General features: G+C 40.9%; 1 protein-coding gene across 6 annotated transcripts in view; it reads right to left on the bottom strand.

Moving 5' to 3' along the window:
* Window positions 1-12,025, bottom strand: part of LOC134351859 (dual specificity mitogen-activated protein kinase kinase 6-like) — a 205,271-nt gene that overhangs the window by 16,655 nt on the left and 176,591 nt on the right. For all 6 annotated transcript variants that reach the window (XM_063058686.1, XM_063058683.1, XM_063058684.1 and 3 more), the window contains 3 exons: window positions 9,220-9,336; window positions 3,955-4,006; window positions 2,702-2,829 (listed from right to left, as the gene is read on the bottom strand). In XM_063058686.1, the coding sequence (XP_062914756.1) occupies window positions 2,702-2,829; window positions 3,955-4,006; window positions 9,220-9,336 (297 nt within the window). The remainder of the gene's footprint in view (window positions 1-2,701; window positions 2,830-3,954; window positions 4,007-9,219; window positions 9,337-12,025) is intronic.

The following is a 12,025-nucleotide window of genomic DNA, read 5'->3' as shown; positions in this document are numbered from 1 at the left end:
CTGTTCACTTGCTCTATGCCATTCTTGAATGAGAATTCAAAGCAGTTTGAAACCTAAAAGACAAAAAAAAACTACAGGAAAAGCTGAAAATATTCAGTACATTAAGCAGCATCTATAGAGACAAATTTATCTAAATTGACTAATTCATCAGAACTGGAAAAAGTGAGAGAAAAAAAAACTTTTAATGCTGCAGAGACGTGAGGAGGGATGGTTAGAAAAAAGGTTATCTTTTTGATAGCGTGAGGCCAGGGTAACTAACTTGATCATAATGTTTAAAGAGCTATCTGGTTAATAGATTAATGAATAATTCATTAATGTGTAATATATCCTCCACTATCAATTTCAATCGATTATTTTAAAATGAATAAATGTAATCAATCAGCATCAGGAATTTGAGTCTAATTAATTCAAAATGAACCTGTTCTCTATTTTATATGCATCCATTTCATTATTAATTTCATCATACAATGTTACGACTTCTACCTCACCAGTAAATAAAGAAGTAGAGATGATATGATTGTCCACATGAAGGATCTCAATGTGGACTGTCCAATTCACTCCAGAGATGCTGCCCCACTTGTTGAATTCATTCAACAAGGTTTTTGCTACTGATTCTTCAGCCTCATCTCTGCTTATGATTTAGTATTTCTGCCATCTCCTTACAGCTGTGATATCATCCTTACCATCACCCTATTACTACTGATTTGGATGTCTGAAAAAAGTTTAGTTTTATATCAATGTTAACTTAATTTTATACTTCCTCTTTGCCTTATTTATTTATTTAGAGATAGTGAGGAAAAGACCCTTCCAATCCAACCAGCCAGACTGCCCAACAATCAACCTATTTAATCCCAGCCTAATCACAGGGCAACTAACAATGACCAATTAACCTAGCAACTGGTGCGTCTTTCAAATGTGGGAGGAAACCGCAGCACCCAGAGGAAAACCCCACACTCAAGGGAAGGACAAACAAACTTGTTATAGAGGATGCCAGAATTGACCTCTGAACTCTGGAATGCTAGGGCCGTAGCAGCGTCATGCTAACCACTTCACCACAGTGGTGCCTTCCGAATTTTTTTTTTAACTTCTCCTAAACCCCAAGGTCCTGAAGGAGTGTGCTCAGCAGCTGTGTGGAGTTCTCCAGCGCATTTTCAATCTGAATCTCTGCCTGGAAAGGGTCTTGACTGTGTGGAAAACATCATGCGTGGTCCTAGTACCCAAGAAGGGCCAACCAAAAGTCCTGAAAGACTACTGTCCAGTGGCCCTGTCCTTACACATCATGAGACCCTAGAGAAGCTGGTCCTGGCTCACCTCCAACCGGTGGTCAGGACAGCCCTCAATTCCTTGCAGTTTGCCTACCCAGAGCACATTGGAGTCGATGGTGCTGTCATCTACCTGCTGAACAGAGCCTACTCCCACTGGGATAAGTAGGCAACACTGACGATCATGTTCTTTTTGATTTCTCAAGTGCCTTCAACAGCCCTCATTGCTGGGGCTAAAGCTCCATTCAAAGCAGGTTGGCACTTCTATTCTATTCTGGATAATGGGCTACGTGACTGACAGATCACAGTTTTTGTGCGGCTTCAGAGCTGTGCGTCAGACATGGCTATAAGCAGCACTGGGGCCCCACAGGAGACTGTATTGGTTCCCTTCCTGTACACTTCAGAATTTAGATACCACACTGAGTCGTGTCATCTGCAGAAATTCTCTGATGACTCAGCAATAGTTGGATGTATAAAGGGAGGACAGAAGGATGAATACAAGGCCCTGGTGGAGGATTTTGTCAAATGGTGCAAGCTGAATCAGCTGCAGCTCAACATCAGTCAGACAAAGGAGATGGTGACGGACATTAGGAAGACAAAGCGTGCACTGCTCCCTGTAACTATTGATGGTAAAGACGTGGATGTGGTGAGGACCTACAAGTACTCCTTTGGAGTATGCAGGCCTCTCCATCACATGTTCTATCAGTCTGTTGCCACCAGTACAATCTTCTATGCGGTGGTGTGCTGGGGCAATGGCATTACAGGGGTCAAACTGGACACAGTGGAGGCTGTGGTAGAACAAAGGGCCCTACGGAAAATCTTGGCAAATCTGGACAACGTTTCTCACCCTCTGCATGGCACTTTGGCTGAACAGAGAAGCAGTTTTAGTAACAGACTAAGACAACTGCGCTGCTCCAAAGAGCACTATATGAGGTCATTCTTTCCCTTGGCCATTAGGCTCTATAATGAGTCAACCTTTAGCCGGCGTAGTGATGACCCCCTCCTGTTAGACTGTTTGAGGTAACTTATTTTTCACTCTTTCTTACTTCTCTTCTAATATTTATATATCTGTGCACTTGTAATGCTACTGTGATACTAATTTCCTTTGCGATCAATAAAGTATCTATATAGTAAACTCCTCCACTATTTACTTAAGGTATAACCTTGCTCCATACCCTTAATTGTTTCCTCAAATCTTCATACATCAGGGAATCAGAATGGACCTTCTTTTAACATTTCATCCAAAGAACAGCTCTTCAGTACTACACTGGAGTGACAGCCTGAGTTTATGCATTCAAATCTCAGGGGTAGAGTGGAATCCACATGCTGAGAGACAAGGATCCTACTTTTGGATCCATAGGCGATATCAGAAATGCACCGTCACTTTGCACACAAAATAATGGAGCACAAGAGGGGCATAGTTCTAGGTCCTGACTTACAGCCATGTACGGTTTGCAGCCTGCATCCAAAGTCTTAGCCAAAGAGTCCACCAGATATCCACTAATTCCAAAGTCACACATTTTGACATGCCCTTCCTTATTGATGAGAACATTTGAAGGTTTTACATCTGTAAAGAACAGAGATAAATATACCGACATGAATAATTACTTTAATTATCTAATTGAAACATGTATTGTAATTGTATGTGAAAAATTATAGATTGATTTAAATCTCTGAGATTTTCTGACCACTGGATCTTGTTCCTTATCTAGAAACTGGGTGGTTAAAGGCATATTTCAAACATAAAGGACACGAGACCCAACTAAAAAGGCACTTGGTAATATTGAATAAGAGCAAAATATTTGCATAAAAAAACAAGATACCATACATTGTGCAAAGGATTTTGTTCAAATCAGACGGAATCATTATGGACACTTTTGTCAATTATGCAGTTTCCACTCAAATTAATTCTTTCCTCCGTGGAATCAGAATCTTAAGGCTAAAAGATTACTGCTGTAGTAAATATACAAGTGCTTTCTCAAAACACATACATTGGTAGATAAATTGAGATAAAAGACATTTTCTACTCCAAAATGATAAGAAAGGATGAGGGTTTCAGGATACTACAGCTTTCATTGACTTTAGTGATTAGAAGAGGCCAGTAAATTTCTATTCATAAACCAGAAAAAAAAACAGGCAAAGATAACTTAAAACAGACAGTGTCTTCGTAAAAATGCAGAGGAAAGTTGTAACACAGAACATCTTCATATAACTCCAGCTACCAGAGCTGAGCATCACTGAGAGAGCAGGATGTGGTTTGTGGTTGTAAGGCACAAGGAATAAACAAAGAATAAACAACAGAATACTCAATTTTTTAATATTTTGAATTGTTTATGCAAGCTATTCATTGGTGCTACCAAAGCTTTGAGTAGTGCAATGAATGACTTCCCTTTAAATTAACTTACTTTTCAGCAACTGCCATCTTTACCTCAGAGCAGGGCAGCAAGTCAAAAGAACCAGTGTCTGTAATTGCCTGACAAATCCATACATTTGGAAATACTGCACGCTTTCAGCATCAGTGGGTCAAAATCCTTTAACTCTTCACACAGCCTTCACCACAAAGATAGCAATGATTTAAAATGGCAACCAGCACCTTGAAAAGTAGTAGGCAGAGATGGCTTGCCAACAACATTCACATCCCATGACTAAGTAGCTTGCCATGCATTGCCTCGTTTGAAATGAATGTACTCACCTCTGTGAATCACAGAAAGCTTGCTATGCAAGTGTTCCAATGCTTTCACAATCTGTAAAGAATAGCCAAAAACTTATTTAATGGTCTGAAAATACAGCAAAATCACACGAACATCAGTCCACCTTCCTTTCCATATAACACTACAGAAAAAATGTTTTGAAGCATTATAAGCCAATCATAAACACAAGAGATTCTGCAGATGCAAGAAAGTCAGAGCAACATGCACAAAATGCTGGAGGAACTCAGCAAGTCAGGTAGAATCTATGGAAATGAATAAACAGTCAATACTTCATGCAGGACTGGGATGGAAGGGGGAAGACACCAGAATAAAGAAGTGGGGGGAGGGAAAAGAGGACAAGCTAGAAGGTGAAAGGTCAATCCAGATGGGTGAGAAAGGCAAAGGGCTGGAGGAGGAGGAATCTGATAGGAGAGGAGACTGGACCATGGGACAAAGGGAAATAAGGAGGGACACCGGGGGAGGCAATAGACAGGTGAGGGGAAGAGGTAAGAGGCCAGAGAGGGGAATAGAAGAGAAGGAAAGGCGGAGGGAAAATAATTACCAGAAGGAGAAAATCAATCAACCTATCAAGTTGGAAGCTACTTAGGTGGAATATGAGGTGTTGCTCCTCCATCCTGAGAGGGGCCACATCGTGGCAATGGACCAACATGTCAGAATGGGAATGAGGCTAGGAATTGAAATAATTGCCCACCGGGAATTTTTCACTTTTGGCAGATGGAATGAAGGTACCCAACAAAGCAGTCCCCCAATTCATGACAGATTTCACCAACACAGAGGAGGCCGTATCAGGAGCATCAGACACAACAGACAACCCTAATAGATTCGCAGGTGAAGTATTGCCTCACCTGGAAGGACTGCTTGGGGCCCTGAATGGAAGTGAAAGAAGAGGTGAATGGGCAGATATATTTCTGTCACTTGAAGAGATGTGTGCTTGGAGAGAGATTAGAGGGGAGGAAGAAATGGGTAAGGAAATTAGGAGGGAGCAATCCCTGCAGAAAATGGAAAGTGGGGGTGGGAGGTAAAGACGTTTTGGTGGTAGGATCCCATTAAAATGGCAGAAGTTGCAGAGAATAAGGTGTTGGATGTGGAGGCTCATGGGGTGGTAGATGAAGAAAAAGGAACTCTATCCCTACAAAGGTGGTGGGAAGAAGGGATGAGCACAGATGTCTGGGAAATAGAGGAGACGTGGGTGAGGGCAGTATCAATGGTGGAGGAAGGAAAACTCTGTCCCTTGAGAAGGAGGACATCTCTGATGTCCTAGAAGGGAAAGCCTGATCCTGCAAACAGATGCAGTGGAGACGAAGAACCTGAGAAAAATGACAGGAGACAGGGTAGAAAGAGGTAGAGTCAAGATAGCCATGGGAATCAGTAGGTTTATAAAAGATGTCGGTAGACAGCTTGTCTCCAGAGGTGGAGACAAAGAGATAAAGAAAGGGGAGAGAGGTGTCAAAAATAAACCAAGCGAATTTAAAAGTAGGGTGAAAGTTGGAGGCAAAGTTGATAAAATTGACAAGCTCAGCATGCATGCTTGAAGCAGTACCAATGCAGTCATCAATGTAGCAGAGAAAGAGTTGGGGAGCATTACCAGGGAAGGCTTGGAACCTGGATTGTTCCACATAGACAACAAAAAGGCAGGGAAAGCTGAGGTCCATGCAGGTGCACACGGCTACCCCTCGAGTTTGGAGAAATTGGGAGTTGAGAAGAGCGGAAGGAGAAACTGTTGAGGGCAAGGACCAGTCCTGCCAGACAGAGGAGGGAGTGGCGGTGGAAGGGAACTGGTTTGGTCTTTTGTTGAGAAAGAAGTGGAGAGCTTTAAGGCCTTCTTGATGGGGACAGAAATGTATAGGGATTAGACATCCAAGCTGAAAATGAGGTAGTCAGGGCCAGTGAACAGAAAGTTGTGGAGGAGATCAAGAACATATGAAATGTCGCTGATGTAGGTGGGAAGGGAATGAACCAAGGAGGATAGAATGAAGTCAAGGTATGCCGATTGGATATTCTAACTCAATGACTGATAATAGATTTCTACTTAACCAGTCTTATGATCTTGATGGTTCTTCTCACTATTTCCAAGATATTATGGATCATGTTAAATATCTAGTTTTCAAGCTTTTGTCTCTATATTCTTTAAGTATACCCCTCTGTTTTAAGTAGGGATCATCTGTTATTATTATAACCAAAACCACATTTTTTCCAAAAGCATACACTTTTGTCACAAAGTAAGCTGCATTTCTGCATTTGTCAGCAATTAATGGGCTAACATGGATGATGCACAGCAACTTTTGACTTTGCTTTGCTAACAGTGAAGATGTCTTGCAAGTTTGGTGATATTAGATATACAAGTATAAACTCTCTGGCCCAGCATTCTGTGTTCCAGCATGTTTTAAATCTGAAGTACATATCTGTAGTAATTAACTAATTCTAATACAGTTCCAAATACATACAGGCAGCATTTGTAGACCTCCCAGGAAATAGGTCAGCCACTCAGGTCTTCTTCAGTCCTCAACTGTATTTCCTCCCATCCTGCCTGCTGCAAGGGATCAATTCCATTTCCCCAGTTTCACATCTGTTGCATTTGCTCCGATGATGAGACATTTAGCTGAAGTGTCTCTGAAATATCTTCCATATTCCTAAACCATGGCTTCCTCTCATTGTGGACAGAGGCCTTGATGGCATCTCACCTATTTCCCACACTTCTGCTCTCCTGGAATGAAATAAACAGTTCCCATTTCGCCACAGCACCACATTTAATGTTGCATCTCTAGCAATCTCCACTGTGTAACCTCCTTCCTTCTTGATATTTCAAAAGACTCATTCTACACAATACCCTAGTTCACTCTTCCATTCCCACCAACCACACCCTCTCCCATGCAAGTGCCGGAGCTGTAACAAATATCCTTCCACCTCTACGCTTCCAAGCAGTCTTGCCAGATGAGGCAGCGCCCGACTTGCACGACTTTTAATTCAGTGTGCCACATCCAGTCTCGACAAATGCAGCACCTATACACTTCTGTAGAGCATCCGGGTTTGGCGTGCTACGATAAATGACGTTCCAGGTGTGTGCCACTTCAATCCACCATCTCCTCTAAATTGTCTGTGGCCTCCTGAGCAGTTATGACAAGGTCCAATTCAAACCTGAGGAAAAATACCTCATTTTCTACCTGGCCATATAATTTATTTAGATACAGTACAGATTAGGCCCTTCTGGCCCTTTGAACCATGCTGCCCAGCAAACCTGATTTAACTCTAGCCTAATCATGGGACAATTTCCAATGACCAATTACCTTCTAAACAGTTGGCCTTTGTACTGTGAGAGAAAAGCGGAGCACCCAGAGAAAACTACACATTTCACGGGGAGGATGCAGACTCCTTACAGATGATGTAGGAATTCAACTCGAAACGCTGATGCTCCAAGCTACAATAATGTCACGCTAACCGCTAGGTTATCATGGTGCCCACATTATGGTCTTCCACTTGCCATTCTGAGGAAGCATACAGTATTTACTGTCTACATCAGAACTAACTACTTCTACCTGTCATCCATCTGTGATTTTGACACAATATTTCATTCTCTAATAACATAATGGGCACATCCTATAATGCTGTTATAAACATAATATGCAAAGGAACTTAAAGTGATTCTAAGCACCATAATTAAATCAACACACATAAAAGTTGCTGGTGAACGCAGGAGGTCAGGCAGCATCTCTAGGAAGAGGTACACTCAACGTTTTGGGCCAAGACCCTTTGTCAGGACTCTTCCTAGAGATGCTGCCTGACCTGCTGCGTTCACCAGCAACTTTTATGTGTGTTGCTTGAAATTCCAGCACTGTAGATTTCCTCATGTGTGCGACCATAATCAAATCATTTGGTTTCACCTTAGAGATATTTCCCTTCTCTACCTCCCACCCTCCCCCCGCAACACTTTCTCTGCGATGGAAAACCCAAATTTCTCTTTCTTTCTGAAATCTGATGGATATTGTACCTGGAATATTATCATCTGGTTCTCCTTCCACAGATGCTGCCTAATCTGATGAGATTTCAAACATTATTAAGTCTTGGTCAAAGAGTTTGCTGGATCTAGATGTTATCTGTCTGCTACTCTCAACTTATTTGTCAGGATTTATTAACATTGATCCTAGTAAATGAGCACTTACTAGAAGTGTTTATAACAAGAAAGCCAAAATTGTTGCTTAACTGCTAAGCTCTTTATCAACTAATTAGAAAGTTGTACTATAGGCCAGCTACTTTAGGGCCTTCCAACAACTCCAGTGTGAAATTCTGCCTTACTGAAATTCACATATTCATCTTCTAACCAATACATATTTGTGTTAGCAAAGCAAAGCAGATAAAAGTTCTGGACCAGTAAAGCAGTGAACACACAGTCATATGGTGCTATACAGATTTGAAATCAGTCACCATCATCTCTCACTTAGAGATGGGACTTAAACATTAGTCTGTAAAGTTATTAAGCACATGGATATTTTCAAAGTCTAGCTAATTTTTCAAAGTTCAAATGATTTTATTGGATTCAGCTGTTTTTCAGCCTAACAGAAAGTCAGCAAAAAAAACAAATAAACTGAGAAACTTAGCGAGACAAGCAGGAGGCAAAGGGATAATTATCGTATCAGGTAGAGACAGACTGAGCTCCTTCAGTGGCTTTTTTTTTTAATTCAACAGTCCAGCATTTGCAGTCTCATGTCTCCAGTGGAAAGCCAGCCTGTTAATGTGACAGATTTTCATGCAGCAATCCTGTTGAACAAGTTAAGCAGAGGACATTAAACAGGGAGTCACATTGATGGGTTTGGAGACAGATGCAGGCCAGTTAAGGCTGGTTGCTCCAAGTCCATTAGTGAACCTATTCTTTTTAACAATCCCGCAGTCTGTGGTCATTATTACCACAGATTATAAGACTAAAATTTTCTCAAGAATTTTAATGAATTCTAGATAATCCAAAATTAAATTAACTGGTGTGATGATGTGATTTGAACTCTAGTTTCTGGATTTAGTCCTGGTATCTGGTAACATAATCGTGGAATCACCATTCTATTCAAAATGTTCTTGTGAAGAATGGACAAGCACAAATATTTAACTATTATAAGAAATATAATTTCTATGAGCTAGCCACTGAGTTATCAACGTATCAATGAAGTTCATGCTCAGACTCGTATAGGCACATCGAACAACAGTGAGCATTAAGGTACATTTGCCAGTAAATGCAGTATTTATCATAGAACTAAACTTACAGACACAGCTATTTTTCCCAAAATATCCTCGGGGAATGTTTTTCCTTTCTCAATCACTTTTTTATAAAATTTGTCCAGTGACGTGTCCAGTAGCTCCATACATATCCACACATCGCCCTGAAGTTAAACACAGAAAAGAAACAACAGGTTTTAACATCATCTCAAAGCACCTCTGATGCACTGAATAAATCTTATGAGTCCTCGAAGGGTTGACAAGCGCAGAATTAATGAGCTGCGGTGTTAAACTGCAACTTTACAAAATATTAGTTAGACCAAACTTGGACTACTGTGAGGAGTTCTGATCAGTATACTCTAGAAAGGACGTGGTTTTACTGGAAAAGGTGCAGAGGAGATTCACCAGAATGCTGCCTGGATTGGAAGACTTTAGTTATGGGGATGAAATAGATAGACTGGGATTGATTGTCCTGGAGTAAAGGAGGTGGCGAGTGACCTGGTAAAGCATTAAGGATTGGTACATCCCAAAGAAGAAACAGGATTCCAAAGGGAAGATGAAAGAGAAGTCAAAACAACACAAAAACAAAAAAAGTGGGCATAGAACAAAACAAGAAAAAAAAGGAGGCAGAAGATTGGGAAGATTTTTTAAAAAACCAACAGAAGGCAACTAAACAAAATGAAGAGTGAAAAGATAAAATATAAAGGTAAGCTAGCCAATAATATAAAAGAGGGTACCAGTATTTTTTTTCAATTATATAAAGTGTATAAGAGAGGCAAGAAAATGGCACTGAAGATGTAGTATTAGGAAACAAAAATGGTTGATGAATTGAATAAGTATTGTGTGTCAATCATCATTATGGAAGACACCAGCAGAATGCCAGAAATTTGAGTGTGCTGTGGGAAGACACAAGTGTAGACTCTTAGTAAGAATGTGGTGCTTAGAAAGCTGAAACATCTGAAGGCAGGTAAGGCACCTGGACAATATAGACCACACCTGAGGGTTCTGAAAGAGGTAGCTGAAGGGATTGTGGAGGTATTAGTAGCGATCTTTCAAAGATCGCTAGATTCTGGAATGGCTCTGGAGGACTGGAAAATTGTAAACAACACTCCACTCTTTAAGGAGGGAGAAAGGCAAATTATAAGCCAGTTAGCCTGACTTCAGTAGTTGCTTCATGTTAGAGTCATATTAGGATGAGTTTTCAGAGCACTGGAGGCACATAATAAAATAGGCCAAAGCCAGTATAGTTTCCTTAAGGGGAAATCTTGCCTGACAGATCTCCAGGAATTCTTGGAGGAAATAACATGCAGGATAGACAAAGGACAGCCAGTGGACATTGTTTACATGAGGTTGCTAAACAAGACAGGAGACCATGGTATTACAGGGAAGATACAAGCATGGTCAGAAGATAGGCTGAATGACAGAAGGCCAAGAGTGGGAATAATGGGATCTTTTCTGATTGGCTGCCAGTGGCATTCCACAGAAGTCAGTGTTGGATGCACAATTTTTTATGCTATACATTAATGAAATGGATGTTGGAATTCATGGTTTGTAGCCAAGTTTGCAAATGCTACAAAAATAGGTGGAGGTGCAGGTAGTGTGAGGAAGCAGGGAGGCTGCAGAAGGGCTTGGACAGAATTGGAGAATAGGCAAAGTAGCAGCAGATGGAATACAGTGAAGGGAAGTGTATGCTCATGCACTTCGGTAGAAGAAATAAAGGTGTAGACTATTTTCTAAATGGGGAACAAATTCAGAAAACAGAGGTGCAAAGAAACTTGGGAGTTGTCATGCAAGGTTTCTTTAAGGTTAAGTTGCAGGTTGAATTGATAATAAAGGCAGCAAATTCAATGTTAGCATTCATTTTGAGAGGACGAGAATATAAAAGCAAGGATGTAATGCTGAAACTTTATAAGGCATTGGTCAGAGCATACTTGGAGTATTGTGAGCAGTTTTGGGCCTCTAAACCAAGAAAGGAAATGCTGGCATTGGAGAAGTTCCAGAGGAAGTTTACAAGAATGATCCTGGGAATGAAGGGATTAATATATGAGGACCGTTTGTTAGCTTTGGGTCTATATTCACCAGAGTTTGGAAGAATGAGGGGAAAATCACATTGAAACCTACCAAATATTGAACAGCTTAGATAGAGTGGATGTGGGGATAATGTTTCCAATCGTGGGAGAGTCTTGTACCAGAGGGCACAGCCTCAGAATGAAAGGACTTTTCCTTCAGAACAAAGATAAGGAGGAAGTTCTTTAGCCAGAGGATGGTGACTCTATGGATTGGCTATACTTGAAGTGCAGGTTGGTCGGTTCTTGATTAGAAAGAGCATCAAACATTACAGGGAGAAGGCAGAAGAATGGGGTTGAGAGGCAAAATAAATCAGCAATGGTCAATGGCCTGAAAGGTCTAATTCTGCTACAATGTCTTATGGGAAGATTATGAGAGACGTAGGTAGGGTAGGTGGTCAAAATCTTTTTCCCCATAGTAGGGAGTATAATAAACAAGTGCAGGTTTACAGTGAGCAGAAGCAGCTTTAAGGGGATTGAAGAGGCAAGTTTTCATTTAAAAATAATAGAGTATTGATATTGGAAATGCCAGAGCTGGCAGCAAAATCAGACACAATTACTATGTTTAAAATGGGTCAGACACGTTAAATAGACAAAAGCATAGAAAGATACAGCCTAATGTAGGCTAATAGAATTAGTGTAAATGACCAAAAAAGGTTACCATGAACGTGGTGGCCCAAAGGCTCCCTTTATTACTGTACAACTCTGACACAATAGCTATTCATCAAACGCATTGCAAGTGTTGACCCTACAGACCTGTGTGATATTGCAGTGGTGTCACTGTGGT

Source organism: Mobula hypostoma, chromosome 9 (genome assembly GCF_963921235.1).
Source record: "Mobula hypostoma chromosome 9, sMobHyp1.1, whole genome shotgun sequence".
Taxonomy (NCBI): domain Eukaryota; kingdom Metazoa; phylum Chordata; class Chondrichthyes; order Myliobatiformes; family Myliobatidae; genus Mobula; species Mobula hypostoma.
Note: the sequence above shows the minus strand (reverse complement) of the source record. Positions and strands in the feature narration are given on the sequence as shown.